General features: G+C 60.9%; 1 protein-coding gene and 1 long non-coding RNA gene across 4 annotated transcripts; one reads left to right on the top strand and one right to left on the bottom strand.

The window, feature by feature from the left end:
* Positions 1-8: 8 nt before the first annotated feature.
* On the bottom strand, positions 9-11,244 carry FAN1 (FANCD2 and FANCI associated nuclease 1). 3 transcript variants are annotated; one of them, XM_084869345.1, is made up of 13 exons: positions 11,227-11,244; positions 9,590-10,666; positions 7,796-7,936; positions 6,980-7,181; positions 6,007-6,240; positions 5,271-5,402; positions 4,491-4,599; positions 3,703-3,822; positions 2,356-2,671; positions 2,057-2,160; positions 1,768-1,959; positions 1,191-1,319; positions 9-729 (listed from the first exon to the last, which is right to left on the bottom strand). In XM_084869345.1, the coding sequence occupies exons 2-13, from the start codon at positions 10,656-10,658 to the stop codon at positions 598-600; spliced, it is 2,880 nt and encodes a 959-aa protein (XP_084725471.1). In that variant the 5' UTR covers positions 10,659-10,666; positions 11,227-11,244; the 3' UTR covers positions 9-597. The 3 variants fall into 3 exon arrangements, with proteins under 3 accessions (XP_084725471.1, XP_084725469.1, XP_084725470.1); XM_084869343.1 differs by lacking the exon at positions 11,227-11,244 and having other exon boundaries at positions 9,590-11,086; XM_084869344.1 differs by lacking the exons at positions 1,191-1,319; positions 11,227-11,244 and having other exon boundaries at positions 9,590-11,090.
* Positions 11,245-15,252: 4,008 nt separating this feature from the next.
* On the top strand, positions 15,253-19,417 carry LOC311614473. Its single transcript, XR_014793648.1, has 4 exons — positions 15,253-15,374; positions 16,977-17,123; positions 17,369-17,471; positions 19,100-19,417. It is a non-coding gene; the product is annotated as an uncharacterized lncRNA (long non-coding RNA).
* Positions 19,418-19,700: the final 283 nt, after the last annotated feature.

The raw sequence follows: 19,700 nt of genomic DNA on the forward strand, positions 1-19,700 counted from the left end.
CATCTAAGTTTATTTAAGAGAAGTTTATTGACTGGGCTCACGGGTGGGCACCAAGGACCGCCGGTTGTGTTGTCTGCTTGGCGTCATCCACGGGGGCAGGGCAGCGGCTCCGGAAGCCAGGGCGTCTCCTTCCGGCCGGCTGTGTGCGTGTGCGTGTGGGTGTGGGTGTGGGTGTGTGCGCGCGTGTGAGGAACTGGCTCAGAATCGGTGTTCTGATTGTAAAGAAGCCAGAATGTCCACCGCCATGCCCTTCCTGGGCAGTTATAAAGTGAGGGGGAAACCTTGTGCGGCTGCTTCTATAAAAGCTGGGAGTCGTCTCCTTTGTTGGTGGATCTTTTTTTCCCTTTCGTTTTTTTTTTTGTTGTTGTTGTTGTTTCTCTGGGGGTTTTTTTTGTAACTTTGATGTCGCCAGTCCTTTTCCAAAGTTCACGGCCTGCTGTGTGGCATCCATGCGTGTATTCAAGCCAGGACCACGTTTACCACCGGGTTTATTCGTGACGGCACCAGCATCAAAACTAAACGCGACTGATGACACTCGTGCTCTCGAGGCTCTCAGACCGCGTGCGACCAGACTCCCCCCCGCCCGCAGTTCTCGGCTCAGGCTCTGCTCTTGGCGCCCACGGCCGCCACGTGGCAGACCTCGACGTCGGCCCCCAGCCTCCGCAGCTCGTCCAGCCACACCATCTGCTTGTGCGAGAGCCGGTCGTTGGGGCCCTTGACCTCCACCAGCTGGAAGAGCAGAGTTCAGGGGTTAGTCTCCCCGGAAACGGAGCGGCCGGGCCCGAGTGGTTCGCACCGGGTATTTAAATGGCTCCTCCCACTGACACCGTCTTAAGAAGAGCGTCCTGAGGGAACAAGAAAAAAAACAAGCCACAGCCCGGGGCGAAGTGTACCCGAGAAAGGGCTTGTGTGAACACAGCACACAGGACGGACGGAAGGGGGACCGGTGAGGAGAGACTGTGTGCACACGCTGCCCTGTGCACAGGCCCACGCGAGGAACGCCGGCCTCCACCGCCCGCCCCCGAGGAGCCCGGCCCTCCGCCCGGGGGCCCTCCGCCCGGGGGCCCTCCGCCCCGGGGCCCTCCCGGGATTCAGTCTCGCCAACACCCCGGCCAGAGGAGGCCAGACTGTGGCCTCGGGCGAAGCCGCTATCCGGTTACAGACCCGACCTTCCGTCTGGCCCCGCTGACCTTGACGCGATGGTCCTGGGAGCTCCACACCACCAGGTCCGGGAGGCCACCCCGGCAGTGCCTGAAGTCCTGGGCCAGGCGCCGGCACACCCCGCTGAGGACGGGGCCCCCCAGGCAGGAAGCCAGGTCCTGGACAGGGGCGCAGGGTCAGCAGCACCCCCGGTGCCCCCGGCCCCGGGAGAAGCCCCCGCAGCTCCGCAAAGCCGGCTCTCCTGTCAGTGACCACCCTCTGCCCGCGGGAAGATCCCGGGGCCGTGAGGAGGCCGTTTGGAATAGGACGGCGATGGCCTGCAGAGGCCAGCCGCCACAGGGACAGCGTCCTCACTGCCGGGGCCAAAGGTCAGACAGGGGAGCTGTCAGCCTGGGAGAAGGCGTAACCGGAGCTTGGGTGCCCTGGCACGGTCCCATGGATAGCCGTGGCATCGGGGCTGGGATGCTGTCACATACACACACGCGCACACACATACACATGCATGTGTGTGCACAGATGCATGCATGCAAGCACACATAGACACAACCGTGTGCGCGCGTGTGTGTGTGTGTGGGTGGGTGTGGGGGGGTGGCCTGCAGACCTCACCTGCGCTTGCTGCAGGGAAGCGAAGAGGTCCCAGCTGACGACGGACGCCCGGCCTTCCTGGGCCCGCCACGTGGCCGCCACCCGGCCCCGCAGGTCCTCCGCGGGGGCCTCGTGGATCAGCTGCAGCCGGGCCTCGATGGCCGCCCGCCTGCTGGCGAAGAAGCTGTCGGTGCACAGGTCCAGCGGGAACGCCTGGCGAGGACCGAGCGTCAGAGACCGGCCCAGCCGGCTGAACGGGCGCGTCCGCACAAGGCCGCTCGGCCGCAGCGCCGGGCCGGCCGGCCGGTACCTGGTAGGCGGATCTGAAGGCGTCCGCGATGCCGTCCATGAAGATGATGTCCCACAGCAGCAGGCCGAACAGCGTGACGAAGGTGGAGCCCTCCCCGTGGATGCCTGCGGAAGCCACACACACACACACACACACACACACACACACGGACCGTGTCTGCTCCGGCCAGACACCGCCACCACCCGCCTCCTCGGCTCCGGGGGACCGCAGGGCCATCAGGGGTCAGATGCCATCTCCTGCCGTTCCCAAAGATGTTACTGGTGTCGGAGCCGGAGGCCGGGAGTGCCGGCGCCAGTTACCTTGGTCGAAGCCGCCGCGTCGGTAGTGCTCCAGCGCCAGCTCCTCCACGGAGCACAGGGCCGTGGCGGGCGCGGCCGGCGCCCCGGCCTGCACCACGAACACCGACTTGCCCATGCCGAGCTGCGGGCACAGCCGGCCGGGGATGGTCACGTGCCTCACGTCCTGCACGGCGACCTCGGGCAGCCGCTGCAGGAGGGGCCGGAACCTCCGGGTGCCCGGCGACGCCCGCAGGCGCACGGCCCTCTGGTACAGCGCCAGGCGGTGCCCCGTCCGCACCGCGGGGTCGGCCAGCCCCTCCGCGATGCACTGGATGGCCTGGGAAGGACGGGGTCCCCGGAGCGGGGGAGCGGGGTCAGCGCCTGGGCCTCCGTGATGGCCTCCCTCCCAGGGCCCGCGGGCGGCAGGCAGAGAGAACTGCCGTCACCCCGTCCTGTCCCCACGCCCAGGGCCGACCTTCCTGCCCGATGTCACCCTGACTCACTCCACGTGCTGCCGGGGGAGGCGAGGGCTCCCAGGGGCACAGCCCTCCGTTCGTGGCCACGGCCAGGCTGGCACGGAGGCGGGCGGGCTCGGGCGGCCGCACAGAGGGCCACTGTGGCCACCGGGCAGGGCGCGGCTGCCTCCGCCTCCGGAGGCCCCAGGCTGCTCGGCCCAGAAGGTCCCCACCCCCACGTCCAGGGTCCCCGCCCGAGGACACCGCGCCCCGAAGCGGAGGCGGGCTGCTCAGAGGCGAAGCCCAGGGCCGCCCGGAGGCAGTTACTGACGAGGTGCCTGCATGGACTCCCGGCACCTCGAGGCCCCGTGCAGCGGAGGAACCAGCCCCGATTTCCACTGAGGGCGGAGGCATCCAGCTCTCCCGGCCCCTGGCCCCTGATTAACCCTAAACCCCAGCACAGGTCCCACCGTTGTCCTGCTCGGGTTAGCGGCCTTGTCACTTCTTTTCGGGGTGGGACAATGTGGGCAAAGGTTTAAAAAATGAATGTCTGGTGCTGGGGGCGGGCTAGAGGGGGTCAATGGAAAAGGGGGGACAAATGCAATACTTTCAACAATAAAGATTAAAAGGAAAAAAAGAATGTCCTGCCCGGCCGGTGTGATTATCAACCCATGAACCAGGAGGTCCCGGTTCGATTCCCGGTCAGGGCACAGGCCCAGGTTGTGGGCTCCATCCCCAGTGGGGGACATGCAGGAGGCAGCTGGTCCGTGATTCTCTCTCATCATGGATGTTTCTTTCTGCCCCTCTCCCTTCCTCTCTGAAATCAAAAAAAATGTTTTTAAAAACACTAATGTCCCAGTTGCATTTGGTTTCTAAGGCATTAGTTGTTGGCTACCCCGTCCAGGGACAGTACCGGTTCAAGGCGCTTCAGGTGCTGGTGGAGGTTGAGAGCCAGCCGGTCCCACCACCGGCCCCTGCTGTCGGGACAATAGACGTTCTGGGACAAAAGGCTCTCCAGTTCCTGGACGGCTTCCTGCGGCGACAACAGAGGAAGCGCATCAGACGCACTCGCACCAGAAGTAAACAAGGCCGGGGCGGATGTGCACAGAGCCCAGCTCCGTCCTGCAAGGAGGGCGAGGCCGCCCCGCAGAGGCCCGCGCTCCCCGAGGCTCCCCACTCCCAGCAGGCCCCCGGCCGCCCGTGAGCACTGCACGGCATGGCTGCACACAAGCCACCGGCTCCACACAGGGTCCGGCTCCAGGTGCGGCCCCACCCGATCCCTGGAGCCCAGCAGGTCACGCTGGCCGGACCCACAGACACACACGTGTGGGGTCCACAGACTCCCCGGAGCCCCTCCCACGGATCCGCCTGGGACTCGGGTCAGGAGCCGGCTTCGCATGGCCTCGGAGAAGCGCCTCCTCCAGCCCAGGAGGCCGCAGGCGGCAGTCCCCGTAACGGAGGACCTCCGCGTTCCGGTCAGTGACTCACTATGCCGGACGGTCCCCGACAGCCGTCCGGGAGGCCCGGCAGACGCGGGGCCCTCCGAGCTGGTCGGAGGCCTCCCCGGTGCCACCCGAGCTCGGCGTGACCCTCCGGCCGGACTGGGGCAGCTCGCCCCCTCGCCCAACCCTGGCCGCCCGGCCCCGTTCCCACGCGTCCGTGGGCAGCGCCCCCGCGCCCCCGGGCGGGCCGCGCCCTCACCTCGTACCGGTGCAGCCGCTGCAGCACCTCCACGGCGCGGGACCGGATCCGCGTGTGCACCCAGCCGGCCGTGAAGCAGCGCAGGAAGGCGGGCAGGTCCGCGTGGTGCCTGCGGGGACGCGGGTATTCAGGGGGGCCTGTCCGCGGTGCGGGGCCTGTGCCCGGCGCCCGGCTCCCCGCTCCGTCCCCAGGAGGGGCGGGCAGCGTGCCGCTCTCACATCCACGTTTCTCTCCCCTCCCCCTTCCTCGCTCTCTAAATAAGCTGACAGCACACAACCTGCTCTTGTCCACCGACCCGTCCCGGTGTCCCGGTTAATTAGCGTATTTCTCTATTTCGTATATACATAGATATATAATTATTTATTTTAGAGAAGAAGGGAGAGGGAAAAAGACAGAAACATCAACGATGAGAGAGAATCACAACCGGCTGCCTCCTGCACGCCCCCCACTGGGGATGCAGCCCGAAACCAGGCCTGTGCCCTGATGGGGAATGGAACTGGTTCATAGGTTGGTGCTCTGAGCCAGGCTGGCCCGGCTGGGCCAATCAGTTTTCTTGTTCGGAATAACCTGTTTGAATTTCCTGTGAGAGAACAGGTGTGGCAGGCGGGCTTCCCAGGACATCTGTCCGCTGGGTTCTGCGCACACCGAGTTCAGCTGAGCAGTCGTCGGGCAAGCCGACACCCCGGGACGGCCACCGACAGCCCCCTCCGCCCCCGCGGCAGGAACAGCCAGCCGGTCAGTGCGTCCCTTCAGCGGGCACTCGCGGGCACCCGCCCTCACCTCAGGGAAGGGTGGCCTCTCAGCTCCTGCCAGTCCCTCCTGGCGCCCTCACAGAGCGCGTGGGCCTCCTTCCAGTTCCCGGCGGCCATGGCGGCGGCGACGTCACTCAGCCTGTGGGCGGCGTCGGCGTACCTGCGGGGAAGGGCACGTCCTATAGGATAAAAGGCTGATGTGCACATGGTCCCCCGACCAGGAGTTCGACCAGCAGGCAGGCCGGCCGACCGCCCACGTCCCCGCCCCCTGGCCAGGCTGGCCGGACACCACCCATGCACGAATTCATGCACCGGGCCTCTAATATCGTGTTTTCCCGAAAATAAGACCTAGCGCAACTTTGGGAGAAAAAATTAATATGAGACACTGTCTTATTTTCGGGGAAACGGTATATATATACACACACGCACACACACAGACACACTGAGTGGCCAGATTACTATGTGTTCAGAGATCATAATAATCTGGCCACTCAGTGTGTGTGTGTGTGTGTATTCTATTGATTTCAACGAGGAAAAGAGAGGGAGAGAAGGACACATTGATCGGCTGCCTCCTGCACGCCCCAACCTGGGATCAAGCCCGCAACCCTGACTGGGAACCGATCCGTGACCTCCTGGCTCACAGGCTGAGCACACTGCCACGGTGCCCGCGGCGTTCGTCTCAGGGACGGACGCCCTGGGAGCCAGGCCAGCCCGCGGGGGGCGGGGGGGGGGCACCCGCGTGAGGGCGGGGCGGCCGCTCTGACCTGAGCAGGTCGTGTCTGTCCTGGAAGACGCGGGCGTGCCGGCGGACGGTGTACCGGGGGAAGGCCAGGCGGCCCAGGCTGACCAGCTGCACGGTGGAGAGCTGGCCCTGGCCCCCGCAGGCGGCCTCCTCCTCCTCCGGGCAGTCGGTCGGGGAGAAGAGCAGCAGGGCCCGGGAGAACACGGCCCGAGGGCCCCGGTTCACCCTCAGGGCCGGGCCCGCCAGGTCCTTGGCTCTGAGACAGAGGGCGACACGGCATCAGGTGGTTTTCAGATGCAACAGGGTGTGTGAGTGTGTGTGTGTGTGTGTGTGTGTGTGTGTGTGTGTGGAAGGGGGTCCTGATCGCTGTTCTCAGCCTCCAGCCAACCCACCCTCCTGCTGTGTGACCCCGGAGCCTGCCTCTGCCTCTCTGGGGCCCAGGGCCGCCCCCAGGGCCTCGGGGCGGCCTCAGCCACCCTCCCTTCCCCAGCGGTTCCAGGAGAGAGCAGGACGCGGCTGACGCTGCCGTGAACGTGTAAAACTGGCAGGAAACCGTGTGACGGTACCGCCCGTTCGACATGGGCGGCTCCCGCTTGTGACTCCCAGGACAGTTTAGGTAAGTATTGTGCTTAATGGAGAGTTTCCCCTCAAAAAAAAAAAAAAAAAAAAAAAAATTGACTGAACCGTCTACTCTTAAATCCTGCCAGATTAGTAGTTCGAACCTCATTTTTCTTGAGTAAGAAATAACCGGGCTTTACCAAGGCCTAACGCCTGTATTCCTGCCCTCCAGGCTGCCCGTGGCCTCAGACCGCGGGATGGTGTCCCAGGGATTATGAGGAACCGGCCAGGGAGGAATCCAGGCTTGCGGAATGGATGAGGGCTCCCCCTCCCCTCCCCGATTGCAATGCCAGAGAGATCAGCCACGACGGATGGAAAGCAGGCACTGCCTGTCAGAGGTCAGTGCGCGCGTCAGGGTTTCTAAATGCCGGCCAGACCTTTTCAGCATCACCGCCCCGACGCCGGGCGGGCTGCCGGCCCGGGGGCAGACGGAGGGCTGCCGGGCCAGGCGGAGCAGGGCCTCGGCCAGCGGCCGCTTCTGCCCGCCGGCGGGGCCCAGGTGAAAGGTCTTCGCGAGGGTCCTCAGCTCGGGAGCGGAGAGCAGGTCCAGCACCTCGGGGAGTTCTCGCAACTCGGACTCTGAGGCGGTTTTTCAAGAAGAGAAGTTTTTATTATTAAAGAGTCACAGCATGCTCTGGGGCAGTGGTTCTCCACCTTTCTAAAGCCTCGACTCTTGAATACAGCTCCTCATGTGGTGGTGACCCCCAACCATAAAGTTATTTTCGCTGCTACTTCATGACTGTAATTCTGCTGCTATTAATGAATCGTAATATAAATATCTGTGTTTTCCGATGGTCTTAGGCTCTACAGCAGCGGTTCTCAACCTGTGAGTCGCGAAATGTTGAGAACCGCTAGCAGAGTGTCACCTAAGAGCACAGAAGGGTTTCGGGTTCGATTCCTGGCCAAGGGCACGTCTCTGGGCTGCAGGTTGGATCCCGGGCCCCAGGTCGGGGATGTGCAGGAGGCAACTGATCGATGTGTCTCTCTCTCACGTCAATGTTTCTCTCTCCCCTCACTCCTTCCTCTAATCTCTCTAAAAACCGATGGGAAAAAAAAATATCCTTGTGTGAGGATGAGCAACAACGAGAAAGAAAACAAGGGCAGACGCTCTCTCGTTACCCAAAAGGCAAGCAAACGCAATTCCTCACGTCTGGTGTCCCGTTCCCATCGCGCACTTCCCCGGGGGGGCCTACCCGTCTGCAGAAAGCCGGCTCTCTCCAGCTCTCCCACCACAGGCGCCAGGTCCGCCGCGATCTCCTCGTATTCCAGCTTCTGCCTCTTAATCCAGCCGAACTTACGCTGGAAAAGCCTGACGTACAGCTTCTGAGCGCCGTCTGCAAGCAGGTGACAGAAAAGGGGGGGAACGTTATCTTCCTTCTCCAAAACAACGCACAGGTATCATCTGCCTTTTATTTATTTTTATTTTTTTAAATATATTTCTTTATTGATTTCAGAGAGGAAGGGAGAAGGAGAGAGAGACAGAAACATCAATGATGAGAATCATGGACTGGCTGCCTCCCACACACCCCCCACTGGGGATTGAGTCTGCAACCCAGGCATGTGCCCTGGCCGGAATCGAACCCGGGACCCTGGAGTGAGCAGGCCGACGCTCTATCCACTCTCTCTTAAAAAATAATGGGAAAAACATCCTTGGGTGAGGATTAGCGACAACAAAAGGAATTCCTTAATATTTCCGTTGTGGGACCTTAAAACAGAAACCTCGCACTTGAACGGGAGCAGGAAGGTTCCGGGTTTTAAAGAAGGCAGACCTGGCTCCCCAGCTCCAAGGTCAGCGTGGCCGCTCCCAAGCTGCTCCGCCCGGGAGGGGCCCTGGTCCCCCTCGGCCCTCAGGGTAAACAGGGCGGCCGGCACAAGGGCGGCTTTTGTGGCAGACCTGGCCTCTGGCCCGGAGCCACCGCCGGCGGCCAAGGAGCCGAGGCACAGGCTCCCGTTTGTAAACGGCCCGATTTAGCTCGGACGCGACCATTTCCTCCACGCCCAGACCCCGGGAGGCGGGCGTCCAGGAGCCTGAAATATTGCTTCAGAGTCCCGTGGTCTGCTCCCGCCTTCCGCCTTCACTCCTGAGGACAGGCTGTGCAGACACAACACAGCCTGCCCGGGCCCGAGGGGCCGCCCAGAATGCAAGGGCGCTTTGAGAAGGCGCACTGTCACTGTCACTTTTTATTTCTACTTTATTTATTTACTTTAATATATGTCTTTATTGATTTCAGAGAGTGAGGGAGAGGGAGAGCGTGAAACATCAATGATGAGAGACAATCACTGATTGGCTGCCTCCTGCACGCCCCCTACTGGGGATGTGCCCCCAGCCCACGTACATGCCCTTGACCGAAATCGAGCCTGGGACCCTTGAATCCGCAGGCCGACGCTCTATCCACTGAGCCACACCAGCTAGGGCCACTCTTATTTTTTTATCCAGAAAAGGCTGTCTGCCACCTGTCAATAACATCAGGAAGTTCTGCGACTTTAAGGGAAGAGGGTAACAAAGCCAATTTCACCGTAGAATAACTGATAAATGAGAGTTTAGTTCCTACAGCATCTCATCAGCATTACAATGGGAACACGATGAACAAAAACATTATGGGAGCCGGGCCGGTGTGGCTCAGGGGTTGAACATCATTCTATGAACCATGAGGTCATGGTTCGATCCCCAGTGTGGGGCGGGCAGGAGGCAGCCGATCCCTGATTCTCTCTCATCGTGGATGTTTCTCTCTCTCTCTCTCCCCCCCTCTCCCTTCCTCTCTGAAGTCAATATAAATATATTATTAAAACACCACACTATCGGAGGGAGGGCCTGCTGAATCCACACGAAGGCAGGATACTCCAGGCACAGACCTCACAGGGCACAGCAATCTGGCCTCTTTTCCTTCCCTGGAGGAAGCCATCGGGAGGCTGATTCTCAGAACCACACTGCCTCCTGGTGGCCACACGGGAGGCGGAGCCCAGAGCACAGGATGCCTGGCAGGTACCTGACAGCTGGTGGAACCCGGCCACCATGCCCTGCTCCTGCTGGTCGAAGAGCCTGCTGTCGTCCTCGTTCTGGAAGACGGCGCCCAGCACCAGCAGGAAGCTGCGGAGGTAGTAAGGGTGGCCGGGCGGAGGTGGTAAGGGGGACCCCGGCCCCGAGGGGACCCCGAGGGCCGCTCCATCCTCTGAGCCGCCGCCGGCACCGTCCAGGGGGAGTCTGTGCAAGTCCCTGCCCTCCGAGGTGTCCTGCGCCTCCGGACGGGACAGCTTGGTCCCTCCGACCTCCTCGCCGACACCTGCCGCCCGTGTCCCCGCACCTTCCCCGCCACCTCGTCCCGTCCCCTCCCGCTTCGCCGGGCGGTCCTCGGGCGCGGACGGAGGCCCCGGGGGCGATGACACGGGCGCGTTCTCCGGGAAGGCAGGGGCCAGGGTGGGCCTCCCTGCATCCTGGGGAGGCTTGGGGCCCTTGGCGGTGTCTTCCTCCGTGAGAGACTCCCCGGAGAGCAGGTTCTCCTTCTGGGAGCTGCTCCCCACGCCCCCGGCCTCCCCCTCCTCCGCGGCTCCCCTGGCCTGCAGGGACCGCCGGGATAGCCGGGACGCCAGGCTGCCCAAGGGGACCACCCGGACGTCCCGAGGGGTGGGCTCTGCGGGGACCACCCGGACGTCCCCCGATGTCAGCTCTGCGCCCCGGTCTGCGCCCGCGTCCCCGGCGCCTGGGAAGTAGGGGCTGGTCTGCTTCCGGCCCCGAGTGGCCGCGCCGCCCCGCTCGGGGGCTGAGTGCGCCCGGGCCGGCGGGGGCCTCCCCGGCGTCCCCCCCTCGGCGGCAGCGGCGCCTCCCGCGGGGGCCGCCGGCGGGACGCCGCCGCGGGGGGCGCACAGGTCATCCAGGTGCCGGTTGAGGTCGTAGCGGGCCACCAGCTGCCCACACGCCGGGCAGGCCAGCCTGGCGGGCGGCGCGCGGCGGAAGCACAGCTCGATGGGCCCGGACTCCTGGCTCCCGGCCCCGGTCCTGGTCCTGCCGCCGGACAGGCTGCGGCGCGGCCGCTTCCCGGCGGGCGGCGCCCCGGGCATCGCGGGGACCGGGCGGCCCGGGGAAGGGGCGTGCGGCGGTGCAGCAGCGGGGACCCGGGGGCCGGGGCCGGGGCGGCTGGACCTGCCGGGCTGCTCAGAGGGGAAGGCGGGGGCCGGGCTCCATGTCATTGGCTCCGGCAGCGCCGCTCCTGCAGGACCACGTGCGGCGCAGCGGGCGCCCAGGCTGCACCGGGCATCGCTCCGGGCCGGCCTGGCACCGCGCCTGGCACAGGCCCCCGCGCGGCCCCCGCGCCCCGCCCGGACCCGCTCGGAGCCCCGCGATGGTTCGTCTGTGCCCGAACCCCCGGCGCCGGGCGAACCCGGCGGCCCACACCTCCCAGGGGCTCTGCGCATGCGCCCAGGCACGACCAGCCGATCCCCGCGCCCCGGCGCGCACAGGCTCGCCCAGAGGAGGCCCGAGTGATCGATGATCGCTCCTCCTCCAGGATGATCAATCGCTCCCCTCCTCCAGGATGACCAATCGCTCCCCTCCTCCAGGATGATCGTTCTCTCCCCTCCTCCAGGATGATCAATCGCTCCCCTCCTCCAGGATGATCAATCGCTCCTTCCTCCAGGATGATCGATCGCTCTCCTCCTCCAGGATGATCGATCGCTCCCCTCCTCCAGGATGATCGATCGCTCCGGCCTCCAGAAAGGTGGCCCTCCGTGCAGGCAGCAGAGGGCGGAGGGGCCCGGGGGGAAGCGCCCCTTATTCCCGGGGCCCCTCTCAAGCCCCCAGCGGATGGCCGAGCCCTGCATAGCCTTTCCCACAAATGCACACGGATGGCTGAGTTTAACGTGTAAGACGCTGAGAATCGCTAATAATGAAATAGAACAATGGGCAGAAACCGGTGAATTTGAAAGTGTGGGAGGAGAGGACATCAGTGTAAAGGCAATGACATTTTTTAAAAAGTTTTTTTTTAATTGATCTCGGAGGAAGGGAAAGGGAGAGAGAGACATCAGGGGTGAGAGAGAAGCGCGGACTGGCTGCCTCCTGCACGCCCTGCATGGGGCTTTCCAAAGGCAGCCTGGGATTTCTCTTCACACCGGGAATTCTCAAACTTCTGCCGCCCGGGCCGAGCAAAGTTCTCAAAACGCTTTATTGATAAAACAGAACGATGGCTGCACATAAACTTACATCCCTATGTACACTGGTGTTTCTCTCTCCCCCTCTCCCTTCCCCTCTGAGATCCCTAGCATATTTAAAAAAAAAAATAATAATAATAATAACTTTCTCTGAAACCGGCTTGGCTCAGTGGGTAGAGCGCTGGCCTGCGGACTGAGGGGTCCCGGGTTTGATTCCGGTCAAGGGCATGTACCTTGGTTGCGGGCACATCCCCGGTGGTGGGTGTGCAGGAGGCAGCTGGTTGATGTTTCTCTCTCATCGATGTTCCTAGCTTTCTATCCCTCTCCCTTCTTCCTCTCTGTAAAAAAATCAATGAAATATTTTTTTAAAAATAAACTTTCTTAAAGCCCGGTAAGCATAATGGCAAGTGCACGTATGTGGAAATATATACAATTTTATATGTATGCCATTTTGAATAACAATCTTCAAAACTTCATGTCATATTTTCTGAAGGCGTTAACATCATAGATATTTTAACGCCTATAAGCGTCGAGTTTAATGCCAAAAAAAGGAGCACTATTAGTTCATCATTAATAACGGCATCTTTAGAGGAAAATCCCCGTTATTAGTCCATAAACCCGCTAACACCGCTTTTGGGAGGTTATGTCGCCGCCTTGTGGACACAGCTGGTATTGCATCGTTCAAACTTTTGTGTGCGTTTTTTTTACCCCCCGCAGCCATCCCCAAGCAAAACTCCAGTAAAGCGACAAGTATAGCACAGAGGCCTCTCTTCACGAGAATTCTGAAATTACCCGTGTGATACCCCGTGACCCCGCACACGTTTTAATTTCTTTTTCTCCCAAATAGCAGGGGCGATTTCCTGTAAACCAGGGACTTCTGCACAACCACCCGCTTCTGGGGTTCCCTCTGATGCGTGTCTGCCCTCCAGTCCTCTGACGGGATGGCCATGTGGCCCGTTGTCCCAGGAATGCCCTCGGCAGGCGGCCAGAGACCCCGCCGACACCCCCTTCCCGTGAGAGGCGCCCTTTGCATGGAGTCTTCGCCGCTCCCGGCCCCCCTCCTGGAACCTGTCACAGACTGGAGCGCTTTAGCGCTTTGCTGAAGTGGCGGATGCTAATGTCTGGAATCGGGGACCCTCCAGGCTGCAGAGATGCCCCCCGGGAGGCAATCAGAACAGGGCACGGAGCCGAGGCGCCCCGGACCTCCGAACCCCAAGAGATGGGGAGCTGGGGGGACCCCCCTCCGCAGGGGTGGATCAGACCCATGCAAATGCAGTGTGAGCGCAAAGTTAAGGCGGTGTTAACCCTCAGTTAACAGTTAACAGCCCGCAGCCAAGCAGTCTTTCTCTCCGGGCACAGCGATTGCACCTGGCTGCGCCCCTGCAGTGTGGCTCAGTGGTTGAGCTTCGACCTGGGAAGCGGAAGGCCTCAGAACTGATTCCTGGTTCGATGCCCCGGTTGCGGCCGCCACGCCTGGTGTGGAGGTGCAGGAGGCAGCCGCTTCTCGCCGGGGATGTGGATCCCCGTCGCTGAAACCAATGAAAAGGGGTTGTTTTCTCTCAGAGAGAAACGCGGTGGCGGCTGTGCCAGCTTGCGGGGCTGCGGGCGGGGCGGCCTGTCAGGGAGGTGGCAGCGGCAGGAGGCCGGGAGGAGGCACTCCAGGAGGCAGAGGAGGTGGTGTCTCTCTCGGGAGGACCCTGGGCTGGGGCCGCCTGACCTTGGCTGCAGGGTCGCAGGCTGGGGCTGAGGGTTGGAGAGCAGAGTCCCTCCCGAAGGACCCGCAGCTTCCAGTGCCTGGTAAGTCCGCCTCCGATTCTCAAGCAAATGTTCTTTTTGTCTCTGTTCTTTGGAGCTTTGAGTGCAGAGGAGACCGTTAACACCACGGATGCCCTCCGGCCGGTGTGGCTCAGTGGTTGGGCTACGATCTATGAACCAGGAGGTGGTTCGGTTTCATTCCTGGTCAGGGCACAAGCCAGGTGGTGGGCTCCATCCCCAGAGTGGGGTTTGCATGTAGCAGCCAATGGATGGTTTTCTCTAATCTTTCGTATGTCTCTCTCTCTCCCTCTCCCTTCCCCGCTGAGATAAATAACATATTGAAGAAAAACAATTTTCTCTTAAAGCCCGGTAAGCAAAATGGCATGTGCACATATGTGGGTATATATGCAATTTGGTCTTTATGATATTTAGAATAAACAATCTTCAAAACTTCATGTCACATTTTGAAGGCGTTAACATCATAGATATTTTAATGCCAAAAAACGTCGAGTTTAATGCCAAAAAAAGGAGCATTTGCAGGGAGTTTAGTAATACCTGCATCTATGGGGGGGAAAAATCCCCGTTATTAGTCCATATACCTGCTAACACCGCTTTTGGGATGTTATGTCGCCGTCTTGTGGACACATCTGGTATTGCATCGTTTAAACTTTTGTGTGCTTTTTTTTTTTGCCCAGCCATCCCAAAGCAAAAGGCCTCTCTTCACGAGCAATCTGAAATTACCCGTGTGATACCCCATGACCCCGCAGACGTTTTAATTTCTTTTTCTCCCAAATAGCGGGGGCGATTTCCCGTAAACCAGGGCCTTCTCCTGCACAATCATTAGCATCGGGTGTCCCCTCGGATGCGTGTCTGCCCTCCAGTCCTGTGACGGGATTGCCATGTGGCCCGTTGTCCCAGGAATGCCCTCGGCAGGCGGCCAAAGACCCCGCAGATACCCCCTTCCTGTGAGAGGCGCTCTTTGCATGGAGTCTTCGCCGCTCCCGGCCCCCCTCCTGGAACCTGTCACAGACTGGAGCTCTTTAACATTTTCTTGAACTGGCAGATACCAATGTCTGGAATTTAGGACCCTACAGGCTCCACAGACGCCCCCGAGAATCCAAACAGAATGGGAGAACGTAGCCAAAAAGCCCTGGATCTCCAAACCGCAAGAGAATTGAATCCCGGCTCCTCCTTTGCTCAGGCCTGGACGCCCAGCAGCGGGCTCTTTAAGCTGGCCTCAGCAATAAACGTTGCTTAGCGACAGGCGCAAAGCACGCTGGGAAATGTAGTAGCAGTGGACCAGGTATACGCCCGGAAGTGCGTCACGCCTCAGTCACGATGAACGCCGGGAAGTGTGGCCGCGTGGCCGCGTTGCAGGCCGGGAGGTGCGTCTTACGTTGGTCGCTCTGCATTCTGGGAAGTGCGTCATGCGTCAGATGCCAAGCACGCCGGGAAGTGTGGCAGCGTCGCCGCGTTGCATGCCGGGAGGTGCGTCTTCCGTCTGTCCTGTGGCATGCCGGGAAGTGCGCCTTGCGTCAGTCGAAAGGTACGCCGGGAAGTGTGGCAGTGCCGCTACGTTGCGTGTCAGAAGGTGCGTCTTGCGTCGGTCGCGTGGCATGCTGGGAAGTGCGTCAGGCTTTGGTTGGACCGGAAGTGTGGCTGTTTCGGAGGCGGGACAACAAGGGAGGCGCGTCTGGGTGAGCGCGGGGCACGCCGGGAAGTGTGTCTGGGCCGCAGAGGGGAGTGTGTGGCGGAAGGCCCGGGAGTCGCGGGGCCGGAGGAGGAGGCGACGGGATGGCGGAGCGGGCGGCGGAGCGGATGGAGCGGGCGGCGCGGTGCACAGCGCCGTGCGGGGCCGCGAGCCGGGCCTGCGGGGTGGGCGCGGGCAGCGGGCGGCCTCGGGGGCCCCGCGGTGGGCGGGCTGTGCCGGGCGGGTCTGGCGGGCGGGGCGCCGGGTCTCTGTCTGATCCGCTCGTGCGCTGAGCCCGGAGTCGGGGGCCGTGACCCCAGCACCGAGCGAGCGGCTGGTTCTCAGGAAACACTGTGCGCGACGGCAGCAGAGTGTGGACAGGGCACCTGCTGGTGCTTTGCTTTTTTTAGGGAGAGAGAGGGGAGTGGGGGGACAGGAAGGACGGTAGGAGAGGAACGTCAATGAGAGAGAGACATGGGTTAGTAGTGACCGCAGCAGAGGAGCCAACCCCTGACCGTTTCTTCTGTGGGTCGTCGCTCTAACCACTGAGCAGCACATGCCAAGGCCCGAGAACTTTTATTTTTATGAAATGAAGGTGTTCTTTTTCTTTTTTCTTTGGTTAATCCTCACCCAAGGTTATTGTTTCATTGATTCTTAGGAAGAATGGAAGAGAGAGGGAGAGACAGACTGAGAGAAGCCTGGGTGTGCCAGCGACCTGTGGACTGGTTGCCTCCCATACGGGGACGGAGCCTGCAACTGAGGTCCGTTACTGAGACCAGAATCGAACCCAGGACCATCCATTCTGCAGGCCCATGCTCTAGCCGCTGAGTCAAACCGGCTGGGGCTGAAATTAAGACTCTTAGGGAACGATTCCGTTCAAGGCTAACATCCACTCTCCCGGTCCTGGCCCAGGGAGATGGCCACCGTCTCTCGAGTCTGCAGTGTGGACTTGGGGTGCACCTGACCCTGGGCTGGGCTCCCGTCTTACCTTCCAGCGTCCACGCCATCATCGCCCCCGACTTAGACAAGTCAGGGAGAACCTGGAGGAATTGTTCACCCGGAGGCTCACTGTCGTGTGTGAACCTCTGACCTCCTGTGTGACCCAGGGACCTTGTGTCTGAACCCTTGACCTTCACCTCTGGGTCGCAGCCGGGGCCGTGGGCCCAGGGGAGACCCAGGACAGTATGACCGTGTCCTGACGAGTCCCAGGAAGGCAGAGGGAGCTGCTGTCCCGGCCCCCACAGGCTGGGAGCAAATCCCCTTGTCGGTTCCTGTCCTGCCTGGTGTCTAGCTGCGGCCCTGCTGAGAGCGAGCGGTCGGACACCTTGCAAACAGCCTGACCAATGTCCCCGCCCCCAGTGTCCTGGCCTCCTCGCCGTCACCATGTTCATGGCCACCGCCCTCCCATAAGTGTCATGGCAGCTGGGGCTTGGGTCTCAGTGCTAGTACCTGCAGTGTTTGGCCTGGGTGCTTGGTAAACACTTTTTTTTTTAATTGATTTTGAGACAGACGGAAATCAATGATGAGAGAGAATCATGGATCGGCTGCCTCCTGCCCTCGCCACACTGGGGATGGAGCCCACAACCTGAGCATGTGCCCTGACCAGGAATGGAACCGTGACGTCCTGGTTCCTGGGTCCATGGTCAACCACAGGCCGCACCGGCCGGGCCTAGCTAAACACGTTCTGAATGAACGGCAGCCTGGGGTCAAATGACGGGGGTGTTCTGCTGCTGGGCCTCGGGGCCTTTCAGTCCTGTCATTCCTCCGTGGGCTTTCCTCTGTCACAGGATATAAAATCCCTGTCATCGGGAATCCGGGTGCCACCTTAGACCAGTTCGATGCCATTGGTTTTCCGACAATGAAATCCGGAAGCTGGACGGCTTCCCCCTGCTGAGGAGACCGAAGAGCCTCCTGGTGAACAACAGCAGGACATGGTGAGTGTCTGCCGGGCCGGCGATCTGGTTCCCGGTGTGAACTTCAACAAGAACCCCACAGAGAAAACCGTGCAAATCTCCCCTTCGGGCCCAGTGCCCTGTTGTTCTTTCCCCGATGCTCCCTGTGACCTTGCAGGTGAAGATCGGTGGCTTGTCCGCTGCTCTGTGCTCGGGGGTTTGTGGGAACGCCCTGGAAGGCCCCGCGTGGACTTGTCTCCTTTGAACTTGACCTTGGCTCTTTGCAGTATTCTCAGGAACCCCGTGACCAACAAGAAGCACTACCGCCTGTACGTCATTTACAAGGCCCCCCAAGTGCGCGTGCTGGACTTCCAGAAGGTGAAGCTCAAGGTAAGTGCCTGATCGGGAGTCAGCATCCCCTGGGGGGGTTCAGGTTTGATATTGTTATTGGGGTTTTTAAGTATCTAATGGGTTTTGCTGTCGGCTTGTGATGCTAACGTGGGAAAGAAAACGTTAAGGTTGATGCTTAACCACTGAGCTCGACCGGCAAGGCCCCTGGGGATTGTCTATGGAAACATTGATACAGACAGTATTTCATAGCCATGGGTTGAAACCGAACGCAAGGGGACCCTGTGGACTTGGCCGCTGCGTGTACAGGATGGCATAGTAGTTGGAACACGGGGGCGAGGCCCAGGTCTTAGCCTCCCAGCTCTGCCCTCAGTGAATTTCTGAGTCCCCACTTAGCCTTGAATCCTCCTCCTCCTTAAACCTGAGGCGGTAGCAGTGCCAACCTCAAAGGCCGCTGGTGTCGTTTTGTTGTTAATCTCACCCGAGGATATTTAACCATTGATTTTTAGAGAGAGTGGAAGGGGGAGAGAGAGAGTGAGAAACATTGATGTGAGAGAGACGTGTCAATTGGTTGCCTGACCAGGGCCCGGGGTGGGGATGGGGCCTATAACTAAGATCATGCCCTTGACCGGAATTGACCCCAGGATCCTCCACTCCACAAGCTGATGCTCTAGCCACTGAGCCACACCAACCAGGCCTCCAAGGTCTGTGGGAGGACTCAGCAAGGTGCTTACTTGCAGCACTTGGCACCGGGTCTCCCTCGGCGAGTTCAGGATGAGCACGGGCGGGCTGGGCACGGGGTGTCAAGTGGAAACTCACAGTGGTGCACGCTGCCAGGTTGGCTAGCCCAGCGGTCGGCAAACTCATGAGTCCACAAGAGCCAAATGTCAACAGTACAACCATTGAAATTTCTTTTTTTTTTAATATGTTTTATTGAATTTTCACAGAGAGGAAGGGAGAGATAGTTAGAAATATTGATGAGAGAGAAACATCGACCAGCTGCCTCCTACACACCCCCCACTGGGAATGTGCCCACAACCAAGGTCCATGCCCTTTACCGGAATGGAACCCGGGACCCTTCAGTCCACAGGCTGATGCTCTATCCACTGAGCCAAACCAGTTTTGGCTGAAATTTCTTTTGAGAGCCCATTTCTTTAAAACTTAAACTTCTTCTAATACCACTTTTTAAAAATAGACTCGGCCAGGCCGTGGTATTTTGTGGAAGAGCCACACTCAAGGGGCCAAAGAGCCGCATGTGGCTTGCGAGCCGCAGTTTGCTGACCACGGGGCTAGACTGGCCGGGCCCCTAGCGAGGCTGGCAGCTGGAAGGGCCGCTGGAGCTGAAGGCGAGTGAGCCGTTCAGAGACGGTGGTTCTCACGGGGTGTCCCGGGCCCTGGGGGTCGTGAGGTCTGAACCTGGCGATACTTGCTCACGTCTCACTTAAGGAAGTCCGTCGTGAACCAGACGCCTCTGCCATCTTTTCCTTTGGGACGTGATCATCCCTTTCAGTCCCTGCCCGCGACAGCTGGTCCCTGACTGGAGACGGGGGCTGCTGGGCGGGTGCCCTGTCCTGGGCTGGCTATCCAGGGCCTCAGCCGGGCACTCATCCCGAGCAGCTCCGTCCCTGAAACCCTGCGGCCCCCCCACCCCCGGCTTTGTGTCTCCTCAGGCCCCGGCCACGACGGGGAGGAGGAGGTGGAGGAAGACGCCCACGGCTCCTGAGTGTCCGGGGCCCGGCCGCCGGGGACAAGGTCCTGCCTTGAACGTGGAATGTTGGCGTCAAGCTTCGCCGAAGGCTCCGGCGGCTGCAGTCGTTTCTAATCCACATTCTGAGCTCTCACCGCCTGGTCCTCAGAGGGAACAGACACCCACCGCCTGCCGCCCGGGCTGTGCGCCCAGTGGTGTGTGTGCGCCTTTAAGCTGGACTAGGCGTCCTTCTGTAAAATGTTTGGATGTTTAAACGTTAATAAAACTGGTGTGAACGGCAGCCGCTGTTTGCTCTCAGCTCTTCCTTTCTCCCGCACAGGCTGGGTGAGGCCCAGGCACGGAGGGAATGACGGGTTTCTCAGGTCTGAGCGCACCGTGGACACAATGCCTCTTGCCACTGACCAGAGCAAGCCCCCAGGGCCGCCCCAGATCAGAGGCCCGGAGGTGCACTCCCCCTCCTTGAGCCCACAGCCAGGGTAGGGCTGTAAAGAAGGACAAACTGGCATGGCTCAGTGGGTAGATTGCCAGCCCTTGGACTTGAAGGGGCCTGGGTTGGATTCCAG

This window comes from Pipistrellus hanaki (assembly GCF_964339955.1).
Source record: "Pipistrellus hanaki genome assembly, chromosome: 21".
Classification (NCBI taxonomy): domain Eukaryota; kingdom Metazoa; phylum Chordata; class Mammalia; order Chiroptera; family Vespertilionidae; genus Pipistrellus; species Pipistrellus hanaki.

Excerpts from the sequence above, each read along its gene's own strand:
- FAN1 (XM_084869343.1), bottom strand. The coding sequence starts at position 11,012 with ATGCGCAGAGCCCCTGGGAGGTGTGGGCCGCCGGGTTCGCCCGGCGCC. Across the intron at positions 5,403-6,006 it reads GACAGACACGACCTGCTCAG|GTACGCCGACGCCGCCCACA; the intron begins GTCAGAGCGGCC and ends CCTTCCCCGCAG. Across the intron at positions 1,320-1,767 it reads CTTCCCTGCAGCAAGCGCAG|GACCTGGCTTCCTGCCTGGG; the intron begins GTGAGGTCTGCA and ends GCCCCTGTCCAG.